The 21,321-nt window shown below is 35.8% G+C and overlaps 1 protein-coding gene and 1 long non-coding RNA gene across 4 annotated transcripts; one reads left to right on the forward strand and one right to left on the reverse strand.

Moving 5' to 3' along the window:
• Window positions 1–899: 899 nt before the first annotated feature.
• On the reverse strand, window positions 900–21,023 carry scn1ba (sodium channel, voltage-gated, type I, beta a). Of its 3 annotated transcripts, XM_048153485.1 has the most exons (7): window positions 19,238–21,023; window positions 9,860–9,957; window positions 9,238–9,404; window positions 6,444–6,681; window positions 4,553–4,694; window positions 2,696–2,767; window positions 900–2,606 (listed from the first exon to the last, which is right to left on the reverse strand). In XM_048153485.1, the coding sequence occupies exons 3-6, from the start codon at window positions 9,349–9,351 to the stop codon at window positions 2,701–2,703; spliced, it is 561 nt and encodes a 186-aa protein (XP_048009442.1). In that variant the 5' UTR covers window positions 9,352–9,404; window positions 9,860–9,957; window positions 19,238–21,023; the 3' UTR covers window positions 900–2,606; window positions 2,696–2,700. The 3 variants fall into 3 exon arrangements, with proteins under 3 accessions (XP_048009442.1, XP_048009440.1, XP_048009441.1); XM_048153483.1 differs by lacking the exon at window positions 9,860–9,957; XM_048153484.1 differs by lacking the exons at window positions 2,696–2,767; window positions 9,860–9,957.
• Window positions 2,694–5,473, forward strand: LOC125243683. Its single transcript, XR_007179083.1, has 3 exons — window positions 2,694–2,814; window positions 4,567–4,700; window positions 4,859–5,473. It is a non-coding gene; the product is annotated as an uncharacterized LOC125243683 (long non-coding RNA).
• Window positions 21,024–21,321: the final 298 nt, after the last annotated feature.

Consider the following 21,321-nt stretch of genomic DNA (forward strand, 5'->3'; position numbering starts at 1 on the left):
TCAGTGGTGTATAAAGATCTTACATAATTAACTTTTGTTTTTATTACCTTAGAATAAGCCATTTATATCTACAGTACATACACCACAGGTCCCCATACAAGTTAGGTCGCCATGTTTCTACAGCAGCCCTAAATGGACAAACACTCTACAGAGCACGTTTCATCACTATAGTGTTGTTCTTCTAAATTGTTCGTGTTTTTAGAGGCAGCTTGCATCGTAACTACGTTGAATACACACAAATTATTAGATTTATTAGAAGCAGAGAACATTCTTTGTTAGACTGGTTAATGTACTCTCTGCTGTCTCAGACGACGACATCTTTGACTTGTGTTGGCCAGACGGCCACCATAGCTTCTCTATTTTGCTTCAAAAGGGAGGGGTGAGCGCCGTTGGTTGCAGTTTGCAACCTCACCGCCAGATGCCGCTAATATTTACACACTGCACCTTTAATTCCATGTTGAAAAATAAGATGGATAAACTAAACACGTAATACGCATGTGCATGCCTTCACAGTTTACACAGAGATTTTGACGCAGAAGGTCTGGACTCTATCGCAGCTTTCATTGGCCAAGGACCGCCCAAGAGGATGTTTGACTGACATGTAATGCAACCAATCACAGTTCGTCTGGTTCCGAGTCATGTTTAGGGGCGTGAAAATGTAAAGTCGATGTCCCTACAATATGACAATAACAGACCGCCGTGCATCTAATAAATTATTCGTTGTGAATAGTTCGTTGTGCAAGTTTACTGCAACAATGGAGCCGCAAACTTCACATACTTTTGAAAATCCGGCATTTAGTTGATCCTGGTAAGCGCTCATTGTCACAGTTGTAAACACGAATGTGTTGTTCTTCTACACTGTCATGTAAATGAATGGCTAAAACACAACATTTTTTCCATTTTTAGTTGAAAACGGTGTCGTGTAAACAGCCCCCATATTATTATTGCTTGACATGTGTATGGTGTGGGAGTGGCAGTGGTGAAGGTACGTTATTTTATTAAACAGATAAACTCTAGCTCTCTAACAGAGTTCACTGTAAAGCAATATCTATTGTGAAGGGTCATATTCATCTGTACACTCACTCAGAGCCTAAGCACAACCAAAACAATGTTCCTCAGCAAAATGCATTCAGTTTTTTTTTTTTTTTTACCCGGTAGAGCAGCAAAAGTTCCATAGTGTACCTTTAAGTGAACTATTGTTTTAGAAATAAAGTTTTAATAGTTATGGTTAGCTTACCTGTGATTAGTTAAGTTAGTTCTGGTTCAAGTCCCCTGTATGTGAGAAGGACTGTAGACAGATAGGAAGCTCTTGTTGTAGATGTGCGTTGTTATTATTAAGTTGGCATTAGCTATGCAATGCTAATCACAGTCCCTAGCTGCCAAACATGAGATTTCTCCTTCTATATATATATTAGGGGTGAAACGGTATACGCAAAAATTACGTACCTCGGTTTTGAAGTCACAGTTTGGTGGGTTTTTTTTTTTTTTTTTTGCTTTACTGAACAAACTATGTTTTCCCTTTAAATATAGAAGTCTGTCAATACTGCTGCAAAACACTGTTCCTGCTGCTATTCAATGTTTTGTTGGGAAGAGGTTTGAAGTGCTTCCAATTTTGGATGCAAAATGTATATTTTAGTCAGAATTCTTGCAGTCCCATTTTAATGTGCACAGGTGTTGTGCCTAATTTCGACTCCCTCCCAAATTATTATCCCTCGTTGAAGCCGCTACTTGATTGCCTAATCGTAACCCCACGGATTTAGGGGGTATCTGGCGGGGGTCAGAAGTCGGGACAACACCGGCGCTCGTCTGTGGAGATAAATTGAGACTCACTGAGAAATTGAAATACTGGAGTGAATTTCATTAGAATACAACTGTGAAATACAAGTTTCTCATTCAAAGAGGGAAACTCAGTTTCAAATTACATTTAGCATACAGAAAATTTCTCCAGTGGTTAAACCGAAAGAATATGTTCAACGTTACACCCCTAATATATGTTAATAAGTTTTCTATTTTTCCTATTTATATATTACATATATATTTGTGATCTTTAGAATACTTATATATATATATATATAGATATGTTTTCACATATATAATTCGATTTGATTAAATCATGTTTTTATATATATATATGTTTTCGCTCTGGCTCAGTAAATATACTAGTGACCTGCAGATTTTTATACACTATAATATTTCTGATGTCCTCTGGCTCTTTAGATATACTGGTGGCTCATTTTCATCACATTTAAAGCTGAGTTCTCATGTGGAAAAAAGCAAAACGGTGTTAAAAGCTGAAACACGTATGTACAAGTCATGTTCGGTACAATTTGTTATGTTCAGTGTTACAGAATCATGCTTGAACCAATAAATGCTTTCATTTGTTAACCTCAAATTGTTGTCTAGGGTAAAAACACTTCATTTTTTAGTAATATGTGACTGCATTTCCCTGATGGTTTAGAATGGCGTTTCTGTCACAGTCATTGTGAAAACAGCGGCCCTGTGGTTATGGCAGTGATGGTGCCATACGGTGATGGTGATTGAGGACGCCGTTGGTGATGTCATAGTGGACATATCTTCAAGCTTTTGGCTTGAGACTTTTTTTGGACCTGAAATGAAACAAAAGGCAGATGGATAAACAGACATGAAATAGAGGAAGTCCAGATGTGACCATAAGAGTTACATTTAACGATCCCACCTGTGTTATTCTGCCACCGCTACACCTGCACAATTATCTTTGCTCTCCGAGGTTATAGCTAAATATTCCGCCCTAAGAGAATGGGAAGCAGGGAAAGAAAGGCAGAAGGAAGAGAAAAGGTAATGAAGAAAAGAACAGCAACAAGAACTTGTTTTGAGAACAGCAGCTTGCAGAAAAATATAGATCGCTTTGGGATTGTGGGAAATATAGATTTGAAGGAAGAAAAGCAGTGGAAACTAATAAAAGACAGGCGGAAATATAATTTTTTTCTAGTCTTCAGTGTCTTATGATCCTTCAGATATTGTATTATTTCTCTAGAGAGACTCTAGAAAGTTCAAAAGAATATAATTTTTTGAAATAGTATATAATTATATACTAGGAGTTATATTAAAAATATCTTGGCTCTTCTAAGCTTTATAGTGGGAGTGAATGGGGCTCGAGATTTTAAAGACCAAAAAAGTTCATCCATCCATAATTAAAGGTGCCCTAGAATTAAATATTGAATTTATCTTGGCATAGTTGAATAACAAGAGTTCAGTACATGGAAATGACATACAGTGAGTCAATGAAACTCCATTGTTTCCTCCTTCTTATATAAATCTCATTTGTTTAAAAGACCTCCGAAGAACAGGCAAATCTCAACATAACACCGACTGTTACGTAACAGTCGGGGTGTACGCCCCCAATATTTGCATATGCCAGCTCATGTTAAGGCATTACACAAGGGCAGAACGTCTGGATGTGCACAGCTGAATCATCAGACTAGGTAAGCAAGCAAGGACAATAGCGAAAAATGGCAGATGGAGCGATATTAACTGACATGATCCATGATAACATGATATTTTTAGTGATATTTTTTAATTGTCTTTCTAAATGTTTCGTTAGCATGTTGCTAATGTACTGTTAAATGTGGTTAAAATTACCATCGTTTCTTACAGTATTCACGGAGACAAGACTGTCGCTATTTTCATTTTTAAGGAACACAACTTCATTCTTTATAAATCTCTCCAACAGTGTGTAATGTTAGCTTTAGCCCGTTAGCCACGGAGCACTATCAAACTCGTTCAGAATCAAATGTAAACATCCAAATAAATACTATACTCACATGATCTGATGTATGCAAGCAGCATGCATGACGAACATCTTGTAAAGATCCATTTTGAGGGTTATATTAGCTGTGTGAACTGTGTTTATGCTGTTCAAGCCAAGCGCGAGCTCCGGGGGAGGGGGAGCACGAGAATTAAAGGGGCCGCAACCTATATATCAGTGCATTGTTAATGATGCCCCAAAATAGGCAGTTAAAAAAATTAATTAAAAAAATCTATGGGGTATTTTGAGCTGAAACTTCACAGACACATTCAGGGGACACCTTAGACTTATATTACATCTTTTAAAAAGAAGTTCTAGGGCACCTTTAAAGTAATCTATACAGCTCCAGTGGGTTAATAAAGGTCTTCTGAATGGAAGCGCAGGTTTTTGTAATAAACATATCCATATTTAAAACTTTATAAACTGGATGAGCTTTTTGGGCTTCAAAATCTCTGGTTCCATTCACTCCCATTATAAAGCTCGGAAGAGCCATGGTATTTTTTTTTAGTAAAACTCGGATTGAGTTTGGCTGAAAGAAGAAAGTCATATACACCAAGGATGCTTTGAGGGTGAGTAAATTATGGGATAATATTAATCTTTGGGTGAACTACCCCTTTAAATGACCTCAGACTTTTCAATGGTAATGTCTCACAGTTTCCACTAATATATTAAGCAGCACAACTGTTTTCAACATTGATTATAATGTTATTGAGAATATTTCACAATATTACCATTTTTATTGGATGTTTGATCAAATAAGTGACTCACTCGCTCTCTCTCAGCGCTTCTTCTCCCGCTGCTGCGATCTTCCTGTAACAGTAGACCATCTCCACCACCAGCCATAACTGCAGCCCGATGATTGACACATACATCATGATCTCAGATAAGATGGACGCCATACCTCGTGTAGCTAGGGGTAAGTGAGATGAAAATTCAATTCAAATATTTGGTTCTTTCATAACTTTGACATTTTCATATAATCCTTAACACCTGGTCTGATCAGACTTGATCTACTACACTTAAAATTATGATCAAACATTGATAGAAGGAAGTTTAAAGTACATATTTGTGCAGGTTTCAGCACTCAGAGTCAGTATACAGACACATCAGCAGTGACATCAGTGCTGATGTAGGCCTGACTCAGACTCTGACAGGAAGTAAAGACACGTCAGCATATGTGACATGAGATGTTCTCAGCAGAAGAGTCAAACCGAAAATGTAGTCCCTCAGAAGTTGATTTTGAGTGTGGCTTCCAACAAAAATTACAATTTGATCATTTGGCCATTCATTTTGCATTGTATTAAAGGGGAGAAGTGTTTGTCAAAAATACTCTACACTTTCTTTTCCCTCATAAACTATAAAAGGAGATTTTGCCTTGTGATCACTGGCTGCCAAAATGTTTAATATTGTACATTAGTTTGGGATTTTACCCTATAGAAGCCTGTTTTTACCTCAGAGTCAAAAATATAACAGGTACTCGGGGGATGAAGCTTACAGTAGGAAATAAAGTCCTAATTGTGAGATATAACATTATTACAAGAGAAATCAAAGACACAACAACCGTTTTATTTTTATTTGTGGAAATAGGCTTCCATAGATCCTGGTTTCCTTACACTACCATTGTTATTTTAGTAATATTTATATATAGTTATTTATATATATATATATATTTTTTTTTTTTTAAATTAAAAAAATAGCTTTTATTTTTATTTTCAGTTTTCATTTTAATTTTGCTATCTAGTTTTGTCATTTTTATTATTATAAATATATTATTCTTTTTTTTCCAGTTTTAGTTTTGTCATTTTTATTAGTTTTTTTTAAATATTCTTTTTTTTTTTTCCATTTTTAGTAGTTTCAGTATTTTATTTATTTTTATTTAGTACTTAAACATTTTATTTCCATTAGTTGCCAAGGCTAATTTTCCCTTGTTTTTCAACTAATATTTGTATTTTATATTATTTCAGCTTTATTTTAATTAACAAACATTATATATAATAGTTTTAGTTTACAAAAACAACACTGTTGACAACAAATGGAACATTATCAGCATCTTTAGTGATTTGTACTTCACTTTTTGATTATTGTTTTCCTACAAGCATAGGTAGTTTGGTTACAGGTTCTTTTCACTTGCCAAGGCTGGAAAAAAAAAAAAAAAATAATAATAATAAATTCCTCACAAAACACACTAGGATTATTGGGGAAGTTAATGTACTGATTTCAGAAAAAGCTAAAAGAAAATGTTTAATGTTCCTACATCAATCCACAAAATAAATACTGTAAATTTTGAATAAGAAAAAAATCAAATAAAATTATGCATTAGATACTTAAAAATCCTTGCTTTCAAAACACTAAGCATTTGGTGAGTCAAGGACACAGATGGTAAAAAGCCCTGATGCTGCTGCTATGAAAACACTTTGCTTTCAGGGCCATGTAAAGGCAATGACGGTGTCCTTGCTTTTGACATTACAAAGGCATTTCTGTTCCGTGTTGACTCATCTGTCTTTATGAACACAACCTTGTGCTTCTTTGCTGTATTGCAGAGGATTTTGTGTGTGTTCTGTCCGGCTCTTACTCTGATTTGTACCTGCCTAATTAATTTCAAAACCTGTTTGCATTTGTTTCTTTTCATAAAAATTTCATTCTCTTTTGATGGACATACCATTGCCCACTACAGTGAGGATGATAAACTTGGTAGCATTGGTGCGGAACTCGTAATTGGGGAAGACGAGGGTGCGGTCGAAGAAGCATCGATAGGTGCCGGTGTCATTGAAGGTGACGTTGAGGATGTAAATTGAGCCGTCTTGCACATCATCAGTTTTTTTACTGCCGTTCCAGGCTAGGCGATCAACGAAGCGGTCGTCCATTATATAGCCTTCCATATCTGCATAACTGTAGATCTATTGTAAGAAAAAAGAGTGAGACTGCTATGGCAAATAACCAGTGTGAAGGACACAATATTTGATCCAGTACCCAAAACAACCATTTTGTGTCTATAAATAGCTGTTAAAAGAGACAAGGTCAGTGATTGACTGTTGTCTGTATTTTGCTCTACACTGCCCCCTGTCTACAGAAGAGAACTATGAAGATGACTGTCATGGAAAAGCTGTAAATGTAATTATCAATTTTGGTTTTCTAAAATTGTCAGTGCAATGATAAAAATCTGTTTTAAATCAGTTCATAGGCTAGATTTTGGTAGAGTGAAATCTGCCACAAACCACAATGATAACATAATTGCTGTTGGACACTAAGAAATATAATCGATTACGTTTTTTACATTTACACTTTATTACATTTAAATATCTATGAAGTGGTTTACAAATCCTTATCCTGTATGATTATCTGGAGAGGTCATGGAAATGTATTGGTCAAAAAGTGTGGAAACCTCAAAAAAATTGCAGGACAAAGCATTTGCTTTGCTTTACTTTTAATATACCAATAATTTCACATTTTGATAGAATTATTGAAACATTAATAAAAAATATTAATAAATTAGTAAATATTAACAGCCAACAATTATCTCATTCTCTTTCATTATTACATAAATACAATTCTAGTAATATTCAATGCTAAACTGTCTCTCACAAAGGACTATGGCATAACACTGAAAGAGGCTTGTGTAACGCCCAGGGCTTGAAATAAACTTTTTTGCTCAACAGCCACTGTGGCTAGTGGTTTTCCAAAGTTAATAGCCAATCAGCATGGGGAAAACTTCCATATAGATATTTTTAATATTATCTCATAATTTGGCAGCAGGTTTATTAGGCTGCTCTCACTTTAAAGGGTTAGTTCACCCAAAAATGAAAATGTCATTTATTACTCACCCTCATGTCGTTCTACACCCGTAAGACCTTCATTCATCTTCAGAACACAAATTAAGATATTTTTGATGAAATCCGATGGCTCAGTGAGGCTCTATTGAGAGCAAAGCCATTCAAACTCTCAAGGTCCATAAAGCTACTAAAAACATAATTGAAGCAGTTCATGTGAGTTCATCTTAATATTATAAAGCGACGAGAATACTTTTTGTGCAGCAAAAAAATGCCAAAATAACGACTTTTCAACAAAATCTAGTGATGGGCGATTTCAAAACACTGCTTCGGAGCTTTACGAATCGAAACAGTGAATCGGAGCACAAAAGTCACATGATTTAGCCGTTTGATAGGAGATCTGAATCACTAATTCGAAACAAAAGAAGCTCAGAAGCTTCATGAAGCAGTGTTTTGAAATCGGCCCATATAGATATTGTTGAAAAGTCTTTGAATGGCTTTGCTCTCTATAAAGGCCTCACTGAGCCATCGGATTTCATCAATAATATCTTAATTTGTGTTCTGAAGATGAACGAAGGTCTTACGGTGTAGAACGACATGAGGGTGAGTAATAAATGACATTAATTTCTTTTTTGGGTGAACTAACCCTTTAAGACCTGACGCACGGATCCATTATACTGTTACACGTGTTTTCTTTCTCAACTGTTAATTTTCACTTAAAACATAACTGACTGTGTTTATGTGAATACCCGCCAAGACCTCCATTTTGACATTATTTTTTGTTGTATTTGACTGTTCAAGTGCAATAAGCAGCGAAAAAGAACTCAATTTAGTACTAAGAGGCGGCTTTATGGGCACGCACTTTGGGTGTGAGTAAAATTCGGCGCAATCCCACGCCGTAATTCAAGCCCTGTAACACAAACAATATTCATCCGGAGCAAATGAAATGAGTGAGAGAGGGGAGGCGGGTTTGCGTGTCAACTCGCTGTCAGAGAGATCACGATCTATCTTGCGGAAAACGAGTATTGGAGGCTTTTCTGATATTTCAATCGAAAAATCTATATTTTTGACAACACTACATTGCACTTAGTTTATTATTTCAGATGCCTTTTTAAAAGACTGAAACTGAATAAAAATATTAAATATTTCAAATATATATATTTTTATATATAAAAAATTCAAGCCTTCAAGTAGGAATGGCTGTGTTACAAGCCACTGCTGAAATCCGCCCGCATTCGACGGCTGTTAATGTCAAGCCCTGGTAACACCTATGTGTGGACACTGCAGTTTTTAGGAGGTTAGGTAGTAGAACTAGTTGTTCTAACGGCAGAGGACTTCTTCTGTGTCCACTGATACTGCTCGAGAATGTTCTTTGCTAGAAATGATGTGCAATAATTCACTTCTAGCCACGAAGATGGTCATAAATAATGCATGATCTTGGCCTTGCATAAAAATGCAGCAGTCTCAAATCTGCTCAAATCTGGTTTAGATGATTTATTTTTCCATGGAAATAATTAAGTTGCATTGATTATTGTGTGCATGTCAGTAGGCATGCAGCTGTACTAGAGCTTTTGTACATGTAAAAAGCATCTGCACATTAATTAAGGTATTGCATTGTACTGGGGGAGCAGATATATTTAGACAAGAAGTCAAGCTGTAACATCTGGTCTTTGGTCTCATACTCACGTGTGTAAAGTCACTCTCGCCTTTGGCCCTGAACCACCAGTCCACTGTGGCAGAGGCCGGCACTTCCCCTCTCATCTTGCAAGAGATACAGCCCAATTTGAAGCCATCGCCCATCACTGCCTCCGTGTCGGAGTCCACCTCCACACACGCCCCATGGCAGAGCCAAGCTACAGGAAGAACAAGACGTTCAGTGACAGAAACGTAGACACATATGCTTCATTTCTTAAAATGCTCTAAGTCTTACTGATGCCCACTTTTTTTGTTTTGAACTGACAGGCATTAGTACGTCTAAATCTTCTCTTTTTATCTTTTTTTTTTTTTTGCATGCGTTCCCATTTTTTGGGAATTATGCATGCTGGCTTTTAGTTCAAGGCAGAGCATTTTCTTGCAAGCTTTATTTCCACTCATAAAAACTATGCAGTTAAAATCATCCTAATTAACTGTGCATCTCAGAGCATAGTATTTACTTAATTTTTTTTTTTTGTCTTCAGAAAGCATTGAGGGGAAATAAATTGTTAGCGGTGAGTTGTGACCCTTTTTTAGTCATTAATCTATTTTCATATATAGATGCAAGTCTCTATATATGCCTAGAAGACGCAAACACTTGTAGAAAGGAACACACCTGATATTCCAAGTATCTTTCTCTCACACTTCACCCTGCAGTTTCCACAGAGACATCTGCATCGCTCTCAACCAATGACCTTTTTGCAATTCTGACCTCTGGAGAAGTATTTATATATGTGCAATGAGATGAGGGACAGAAAACATTGCACACACATCAATCACAGCTACAGCTTTAAATACAGTCGTCCTGCTATTTCGTTTTTTTTTTTTTACGGGCATCTCTTTGCTGTAATGTTCAGTAAAACAACATTTATAATTTGCTCTTGATTGCTGATAGAAAAGGAGGAAGGAGAAAAAAAGTCAAAATTGGTGCCACAACAACTGGAAGACAAAAGAGGAAGAAAACGAGAAAGAGGGAGAAGTTAAACGTTTTCAGTGTTATATCCATCACATCACGAATTATCATTGACAGATTATTGATTTATTGGCTTCTGATTGGCTGCGGAGAGGAAGAAGAAAGGTAGTTTGGGGAGGAAAAACAATTATCAATACAGAAATTCAGAGGAAAGGGGAGGAAGGGTATAAACACATCATGCTGACACATTCCTAAAACATGTAAATTATTAAGCAAGCCAATAAATACCTTGGCTGATATTTAAATTCTATACTACATGCCTAAATAAAATCATTAAACAAATCATTTTAATAATGAGGCATCACAACATTGTAATGTACAGTATGAAAATGGATTTGTACATTTTTGCTAAAGATTTCATTTAACAGTGTTATTATTGTTTTTAAAGGATTAGTTCACTTCAGAATTAAAATTTCCTGATCATTTACTCATTTGTCATCCGAGATGTTAATGTCTTTCTTTCTTCAGTCGAAAAGAAATTAAGGTTTTTCTCCATATAGTGGACTTCAACAGGGACCAATGGATTGAAGGTCCAAATTGCAGTTTCAATGCAGCTTCAAAGGGCTCTACATGATCCCAGCTGAGGAATAAGAGTCCAGTCTAGCTAAACGGTTGGTCATTTTCTAAAAAAAAATGCTCGTCCTGCACTAGATCTGCGCTCCGCCACGCATTATGTAATCACGTTGGAAAGGTCACGCATGATGTAGGGCGAAAAACTCCATCTCATTTTCTCCTCCAACTTCAAAATTGCCTGACATCGATGTTTTACCCTTTTTTGTAAAGGCCATTCGACTAAGTCTTTATCCGATTGCTTTGTAAACACTTGCTAGGTACTTCCGCCTACATCACGCATGACCTTTTCAACGTGTTTACGTAATGCGTGGCGCATCGCAGAGCAGCGCAAGATGAGCATTTGTTTTGTGGTTAAAAAAAGTATATAATTTTTTTTTATATTTAGATAAGACCCTTATTCCTCATCTGGGATCGAGTAGAGCCCTTTGAAGCTGCAATGAAACTGCAATTTGGACCTTCAACCCATTGAACCCTATTGAAGTCCGCTATATGGAGAAAAATCCTGGAAGGTTTTCATCAATTTCTTTTTGACTGAAGAAAGACAGAAAGACATAAACATCTTGGATGACATGGGGTGAGTAAATGATCAAGACATTTGAATTCTAAAGTGAACTAATCCTTTAACTATTAACTTTAAAGTCATGATAAAATGTAAGTAGCGTCAGATCTTTTCTTTCTTTTGATGTACATCTGAGTGTAACAGATTATTGAAAAAGAAAAAAATGTCGGACAGGGGCTTGGTTCTATGCATCGGTTGATTTGCATTCATCACAATAAGATTAATAACGCATTTAAAATTTGAATTTTGATGTTTAGTGAGCAAAGCAAAGAATATTTGGGGATTTTTAAAAAATTGAAATAAGCACATTAAAGGACACTATAAAGGGAGGGAAGAAAGAAGACATTTCAGTCAGACCTGTCAAAAATTGCCGTCTAAACTTCTGTCAATGTCACTGCGGGGACAGGGTCATTACATAACCCCTTTTTACAGAGATTACATTATGCAACTTATTCCAGATAAGACTGCACAATGGCCGCTTAATCCCAGGATTGAATTAATGCATTAAAGAGTGGAATTAAAGGGTTAGTTCATCCAAAAATGAATATTATGTCATTAATGACTCACCCTCATGTCGTTCCAAACCCGTAAGACCTCCGTTCATCTTCGGAACACAGTTTAAGATATTTTAGATTTAGTCCGAGAGCTTTCTGTCCCTCCATTGAAAGTGTTTGTATGGTAGACGGTCCATGTCCAGAAAGGTAATAAAAACATCATCAAAGTAGTCCATGTGACATCAGAGGGTCAGTTAGAAGTTGTTAAAGCATCGAAAATACATTTTGGTCCAAAAATAACAAAAACTACGACTTTATTCAGCATTGTATTCTCTTCCGGAATCCTTTCCATTGAATTGATTCCATTGAATCCTTTCATCTGTCGGCGTTGGTAATGCACTTTTACGTCGCCGTGGTTGTTTTTGGCGATTAGGACATCTGCGACATGCACACTTACGCACCATTTTAAAAAATATAGCAATACCAAAATACAAACAATGTAGAATAGCTTGAATACAGCGTGCGTCTCCCTCAGACTGTAAACGAAGCTCGGGCGCACCGGATAACACGTCAGCAGCGTCTTACATCAGCACCATCACTGCGGAGTCGTGAACCACACTCCGGAGCAGAAGGGGGCGGTAATGCACCAATAAGCTGGATGCCAACCGCCGTAAAACAGGAAAGAAGTAGAAGAAGCGGAGTCGTGAACGCGGATTGACAACAGACCCGGAAGAGAATACAATGCTGAATAAAGTTGTAGTTTTTATTATTTTTGGACCAAAATGTATTTTCGTTGCTTCAAAATGTCTTAGATGTCCTAATCGCCAAAAACAACCACGGCGACGTAAAAGTGCATTACCAACGCCGACAGATGGAAGGATTCAATGGAATCAATTCAATGGAAAGGATTCCGGAAGAGAAGACAATGCTGAATAAAGTCGTAGTTTTTGTTATTTTTGGACCAAAATGTATTTTCGATGCTTTAACAACTTCTAACTGACCCTCTGATGTCACATGGACTACTTTGATGATGTTTTTATTACCTTTCTGGACATGGACCGTCTACCATACAAACACTTTCAATGGAGGGACAGAAAGCTCTCGGACTAAATCTAAAATATCTTAAACTGTGTTCTGAAGATGAACGGAGGTTCTTACGGGTTTGGAACGACATGAGGGTGAGTCATTAATGACATCATTTTCATTTTTGGGTGAACTAACCCTTTAAGCGCATTTTACAATTGCTTCAGCATGCTTTTTTGGACGGAAAAGTGAGAGACCTACAATTTTGCATTGCATTCAATATAAACATTTGATCAGTTATAAATTTCTTGGGAATTGAACCCATGACCTTGGTGTTGTTCGTAACATGTTCTACTGTTTGAGCTACAGGAACACTGTGGGGTGCAATGAGAGATTCAAAGAAAGAGAAGAAAAAGCCTTTTGAGAGCTGATTCAGGCTTGCTACTTGAAAACAAGCAGCTGAGGACAACGTTTCCATGCCAGCCAGCACTCTCAAACTGTATAGCAGTGACATATACACTCTGGTCTCTTGGGAAATGGCAAAGACCTGTGACAAACACTGAGCTCCAGGGTGGAGACTTTCCATAGAAACAAAAGCTCTTTGATACGTCGCCCAATATGTGATATGATGTTGGCCAGTATTCTAGTCACTGTGGTCTAACAATCGTCCTGTTGAACCCACATATTCTCATCTCCGTCCACTCTAGTCTTTGATCTCTAAAATTAATCTACAATGAATGATACTGTTGGTGACCCACTAGTTGAGGGTAAATGGCAAACGGCAGTGATATTTCCCTAGGCGACCAGATCTAAAGATGAAGCCTCTTCTTTTTAAGCTCTAAGACACTGGGTTTCTCACAATCAATTCTTGATGCTGGGATAACGAGTGGGCTGCAATTGCCATAAATATTAAACCAACAAGAGACAGTCCTTCATACAGTATGTCCTTGTTCACCCTTGCCCAGATTTAGCATCCTCGTTCTCTCCATCCTCCCCCATCGTCTCATCCTCTTTCCGACACGCGCACACGTGCACTCAGACACACCTTTCCTCACATGCACTACAGTTTTCCACAGTGCCAGACTTGTACGTGTAAGAAAACTGCATCACTGCTTTCCGAAGGAGCGTGATAGTGCTGGATTCTGCTGAAAATCTGCTTAGATTACAAAGACCTTGCTCCTCATTGGTTTGCCTGTTTCTAGGCCTCCGTTTTCAACCTCTGTTAAATGATTAATAGCCATCTTTCTTCTCCCCCCAGCCTTTCTAGGCTTTACAACTAGGTCTAATCAGCAAAATAGCCTTCCTGTCTGCTGAAGCTCTGTAGTGCTGTCTTGACAGTTGGCCAGTAGATCCATTATAGATTGCTTGATCAGCAAGACATACTTGTTAAATGAAATTAAAATACATTTGGCATTTTTTTTATCATGTTTATTTTATTATACAATTTCTTCACTGTAATCTTTATTTGCTTTTAAATCATTATTTATTATAATTGCTCATACTTAGGGTTCTGGGGTTTGTTCATCAGGATGCACCGAAATTACAATTAAAACACTGATTGATATATTTTCATAAATAATAAATGACCTATGTTATAATTCTAAAATATTTTTGTCTAAATATAAAATGCAAAAAAACTAATCTTATAAAAAATATGCAAAATAAAAAAAAATATCTTTTTGCATATTTTTCAAAGTAAAAGGGGTTTATTCATCAAGATGCATTAAAATTTAAATTCGAGTTGATATAAGCTGATGATTATTTTCATAAATAATAAATGAATAAACAATAAATTACTCGTATTAAAATTTTACCCTATTTTGTCCAGAATATATATTTACAAATGACGTGTTATGATTCTATATTTTTTCGTCTAAATAGAAAATATAAAATGCAAAAAAGCAAAATAAAAAATATATATCTTTTTGTATAATATATTGCCCATATTAAAATTCTACACTGTTTGTAAAAAAATTAAAAATCATATATATATAACTAAATAAATAAAAGCAATAATTTTACATTTTTTACTAAAATATGCAAAATAAAAAAATATATATATCTTTTTGCATATTTTTATTAACTTTTTCAAAGTAAAAGGGGTTTATTCATCAAGATGCATTAAAATTCGAGTCGATATAAGCTGATAATTATTTTCATAAATAATAAATGAATAAACAAATTACTCATATTAAAATTTTACACCATTTTGTCTAAAATATATATTTACAAATGATGTTATTCTATATTTTTTGTCTAAATAGAAAATATAAAATGCAAAAAAAGCAAAATAAAGAAAATATATCTTTTTGTATAATATATTGCCCATATTAAAATTCTACACTGTTTTGTAAAAAAAAAAATCATATATATAACTAAATAAATAAAAGCAATAATTTTACATTTTTTACTAATTAATTTGTGTCACAACATTTTAATGTACAGTAGTGAAATTACTTTAAGTGAGCGCTAGATGATGACAAAAGTAATCTAAATGTAACAATAGATGCAAACCAACAATTCCAACATAGGCAGATATGGCATCAATATAGTTTGCAGCCTTATTAGAAACTACATAAGCATTGCAGATCTCACTTGGTCTGTGCACATATTTCAATCAAGACTATTTTCTGCCAGTGTTTCTTTGCTGCATCCACCTCCCACTGCTTTACTCCACATTTCCTACAGAACAACAGAACACTCACGGCCAGCTAATCATCAGTGTTCACTAACATGCAACAAACATACATTAACAACCACAGCATCGTCCAGCACTAAGCCATACGGTCTCTGAACTTACACTAATGGCACTCCTGGAGTATTGTGTTTAGAGCAGGATATGATACAGCTGTTAAACAGCCAGTGAAACTGTTATCACAGTAGGCGTCTACTGAGATCGGTGGAGACTCGCACAGTGTGAGAAACACACGGAGACTGTGATAATGTCAGGTCCTGATTTACATTAGTCTTCATTTAAACAATCTGGATGCTGTAGCACAGTTCAACACTAAATAATGTAATCCACAGCAACATAAAATATCCACTGTGAGACTGCACTACTTGTTTTTGTCGATAATAGCAATGCTCTATGGGACTTTTTTTGATGGCTGGTAAATGGACATCATCTTTGTGTGAGTGCATGGGCACTTTACCAGCTCTAAAAATGTAAGTGATACATGACCGTTCATAAGTTTGGGGTCTGTATGGTTTTTTAACTCACCAAAGCTGCATTTGTTTGATCAAAAAATACAGTAAAAACAGTAATATTGTAATATAATTGTATAATTTTCAAATGTAAGTTCAAAAGAACAATATTTATTTGAAAAAAATTTTTTTGTAACATTATAAATGTCTTTACTTTAACTTTTGATCAATTTGATGCATCTTTTTTGAATGAAAGGATTAATTTCTTACAAAAACAACAACAACAACAACAAAACATACTGACTCCAAACTTTATAAAGAGATATAGCCATCCTTATGAGGAACAGACCCAGATTTATGTTGTATTTATTAATAATCTTCTTTGTCTGATGTGTGTTCAAGTCCTCTTGGGTGTAAAGTCACTTTCGTCATAGCAAATGGCAGTGTACCTTCTCTTAATTTACTACACAAAAATACAGCAAGGATTTTTAACTCTACTTCTAGAAAATAAAGAACAAAGAATGTGCATCGGTGTGTTTTGCTTTTTTATGTTTTTAATTAATTTAGGAAGCCACTGTAAACTTTATCGTTACATATTATATTGTTATATTACAATGCTACCATATTTTGTGCATGCAGACAATTAGCTTATTTGGTTGTAAATAAAAAAGCCTGACAAAATCACTGCTAAATACCTACAAGTATTGTGGTATTCCGCCATGTTTCTCACTGACACGCCCCCAACTCATAAAGATCGAGGCTCAAAGAAAATCTTGAGATTCCCACTGGTATTTATGACTTTGTGGTGCCATTTAACTCTTAAACATGATCTTTCCAACATGATTTGAACGCACCATTAGCTCTAAAATCTAAACATCCATTCTGCATATTCAGCTGTTCAACTACTATTGCCTTTTATTGTGCTTTTTTGTCCTTTTTGGAGCTTGACAGACATGGTCCCTATAAAATGACCTTACAAAAATTCTAAATAATATCTCTGTTTTGTTCCATGGTAAAAAATAACAGCAAATGGGTTTGGAATATCAATTGATGGATTGTTCATTTGATGCTCAGCAATGGGAAGGTCATGATAAGCCATTACCGTTGTGCCCTTGAAAAAGGCATTTAACCTCAGGTTGCTCCTGGGGGAACGTCGCTGTAATATCCGATTATATGGTGACGTTGCCATTAAATTTTAGAAATAATTTACACCGACCGATCAGATACTGTAGTTTGGACATTCTGAGACTATATAATACAAGGCGAACACAGGGGACTGTCTTTCTGCCTCACGCTTTCATTCTCACACATGGTTTATCTTTCTCTCCATCTGCCTATGCTCACTCCTCCGTTTCATCTCCTCTGAATAAAACTGGTTTCTTAAATTTCTTTTTCTTTGGTGATCCTGTGAGATGACTTACTGTACCAAAATGGTGTTACACAAGTACAGTTGTGTAACAGTTCTCCTTTTGGGCTTTCTCCTTTTAACCTTTTGCTCCAACAATTTTACTCCTTCCTTAGAGTGTGATAACATCAAATATTAAGGAAATAAAAATTAAGTAATATTACATTTGTTTATAGATAAGATAAGATAAGATAAGATAAGATAAGATAATTAGCATACAAAATAATAAAGACTTCCATTGGTTTGACATGGTAAAACATGTTTAACATGTAAGCAGCTGATAACTGGTGGATTTACATAACCTGCTACTAGTACAGGAAATACAGATATCCTCATAATGGGTGTCCCGGCACAACACAAGAGGAGAGATACAAATCCCTACTGCGTAAACTAGGACATCTATCACTACGTTATAACTGGCAACACCTGTTCCCCAGAGAGCGATTTATTTCCATCACTGCCCTTCTTACAGTCAAAGTCGAATGATATTCAGGCTATGAACGAGCACTGACAGCCACATATTTTGAACACCCACCACAAAATCAAGTATTCACAAATCGCAACACAAAACAAAGCATTCACGACCAACTGGAAGATAATAACAGCTTGTGACACAAGCAACCAAGCTTGGGCAAGAGCTATATTTCTGTCTGGACCACCCCGATCACCCATGGCTCCATTTTAGCATCAACACACGCTCTATAAACTGTGACAGCTGGTTTGGGTTTTTACTCAAAAATCTGGGAACCCGAAAAACCCATAAACACACCCGCTGTGAGCTAAGACTGCATAAACAAAAAGCAAAAACATACTACTACTGGACAGGTGCTAAAATACCTTGATTGGGAGTTATGAAAACAATTAATCACTTCAGTTGCATTTTTTTTAATATAACATCTAATAATTCAATACATGAGCTACTTCTTGTGATGATACAGTGATTTTTATATATATTATATTATTTTTATTATATATAATTTAATATATAATGTATTTACTGTGTATTATTTATATATATATATATATATATATATATATATATATATATATATATATATATATATATATATATGCAGTTAAACCAAAAATAATTCAGACATTTTTTATATATTTTTACTAGTGGGTGCAGGACACTATAGTTCATTTATGTAAGTGAGGATAGCAAAATAAAGTAAACTGTAACATATTATACCCAAAAATTCTTCATACAGTGGACTACCAGTAAAATTTATAAAAATTTGGAACCAAAAATTTATTCAGACACTTTGACCTGACCATGTTTTGCTTAAGCGTTATCTGACATAATTAAGAAATGTTTTTTTCTGACACAGTTTAACTCTGAGATCTTGTCATATTTTATTACCATTTTTTAAACTATAGTGAATGAACTGAATTAATGAATGAAATGTTCAAGGTGTCTGAATAAATTTTGGTTTGACTGCATATATACATATATATATATATATATATATATATATATATATATATACAGTCAAACCAAAATTTATATATATATATATATATATATACACACACTATAAAATATAAGTATGAAATCTATAAATAATAATATTAAAAAATGTGTATATATCTGATGTAATTTGACATTATCTTTGTTATAGTGTCTAGTGTGTTTATCTATCTAAAATACTTTAAAATCACAATGCATGACAGCAGAAGATACAATTTAGCTTGAAAGTGTATTCCTGCTATACAGCTACCTGCAGTTTTATCATGGCCTGATTGACACAGACAGACAGAGATAAAGGTTGTGAGGTTTGAAATGTGTCTCAATTGTTTGATGGTGCGGTTAAGACACTCACCATGTGTTAAACACAACAGCACAGGGACCCACAGAAGCCGCACTGCAGACATCTTCACAGATGATAGCCGTTGCTTTCAGAGTCGTGTCTCTGTCTTTCACACACACACACAAACACAGACACAAAACACAGGCTCGAACTGAAGAGCAGGAGGTCTCTGCAAGTAGTCCACAGTGAGACAGGAGCTCTGCGAAGGAAATACGTCCCCTGGATCTGTGAACAGATGAGCTTGACAGTGTGGAAAACAGTTCAGGCAAGAAGATGACAGTGGGCTTCCTTTTTAATTCAGACCCTGATGAGGTTTTCCACCCGTCCTTCCTGTCGGGTGGGAGATGAGTGTTTTGATGAGGAGCAAGGGAGTCCGGTGAGGGAGTATGAGATGTGACGCCCTCTGTGCAGGAGATCGATCCAACAAGTCCAGAGTATTCAGTTACTCCATGAAAGAAAAAAGAGCCGAGAGGCCAGACTCAAGTTTCAGTCAGTAGCTGTTCTTCTTGACCTATTTATGTTAGCCAGTACTTACTTAATAATGATATTAATACACTTTTTATAGTGATAAAATAGTCTGATCAATATCTAATCTGATTTCTAAAATATATAGTGAGATATTCACTAAACGACAAAGTTTTCTTGACAGTGGAAGACTTGGAGCTGAGGTTTGTGATCTAGTTTTGAATGAGAAATTGATGCAGATGATGGAAGACAAGCATTAACTAAGGATTTTGCGCTATTTTAAACATCGGTTGACTGATTTAACCTGAGAAAAAAACATTTGAAGTGATCCAATCTTTGCCACAGTGAGTTTAAAATGGAAAATGAATCTCATTAATGATTATGTGTCTTTGGCTTCATGCAGACATACATTCAGGCATTCACTTCTACACTCAATGATATTTATTGCTTATGTATTTTGTGAATTATTGCTTCTGTTAATGTGTGAACGCAAGGATATATCAACTTTAACTATAAGTTATAGACTTTTAGCCAAATATGAAGAGAAATGACCTGCTAAATGTATATGAAATGAGGCAATTTACATTGATTTGTACATAAAATATCAACAGCAGATTTAGCAGGCTGCCTATTTAATGTTTGTGTCTTTCTCTCATTTAAATAAATGCATATGAAGTTGCAGTAAATGTTTACTATGACCGGATGTAGTTATGCTCATGCCATCTGTTATTTCGCCAAAGCGTCTGTATTTCCATCAAGCATATGCGTAATGATCACCAAAAATATGCTAATAATACATCATTCATGCGTCTACATTATGTATGAATTAAAGATCATTTCAATTACATTCCCTATAGTCTTTTTAAAAAAATATTCAGTGGGCACGACGTTACCTAGGCTGATGCAAATACCAACAACGTCGACGGTATTTCCCCTGTCAACAATAATAAACGTGACCTCGGGGTCCTTGGTTTGTGGTTTGAATATCTCTCAGCCTACCGTTTCCGTTTACCACACGTATTTAGTCACAACAACATTTCGTCCCCACGTTTAGTCTTCATTCAGCTGGTTTCGATCCCAAAACAACGGCTTCTCAGTGGATGAAGTCGCTTCGCTCGCAATCTGTCGGTCACGCCACGTTTATTTCAGGGTCACGAAAATTAACCAGATTGTTCTGCATAAATGTTCGGTACTGAAATTATGATGCACACAAAAAGAATCCGTTTGGACCGGAGCACCACACGTTGAGACAAAACGTGGTGCATTCATTGACGATATCTTATGCTGTATAGAGGGAAGGATGCTGCGTTTGGGATAGGCGAGGAGGGACTGGGAGGGAGCAGGGATGGGGGAGGGATATGCAGACTGATGCATTGCAGTAGTGGGATGGATGGAAAGCATGATGTCTGGGGGGTTAACGCGATTTATCTCGAATATTCTTTATTTTAGAGTATATGACGCTCGGATCATTCGAGAACAGATTATTCTAGAGTCTAGACATTTGGGAGCAATCCCATCATGTTAATACGAAGCAGCATCTCTGCCAAAATCAACCGGACACACATTTTACATTATACAACATTATTTTGAATAGCTATCAGGGGAAAATGTGTCCATGTTGCTATTTAAAA

This window comes from Megalobrama amblycephala, linkage group LG13, assembly GCF_018812025.1.
Source record: "Megalobrama amblycephala isolate DHTTF-2021 linkage group LG13, ASM1881202v1, whole genome shotgun sequence".
In the NCBI taxonomy this organism is placed as follows: Eukaryota; Metazoa; Chordata; class Actinopteri; order Cypriniformes; family Xenocyprididae; genus Megalobrama; species Megalobrama amblycephala.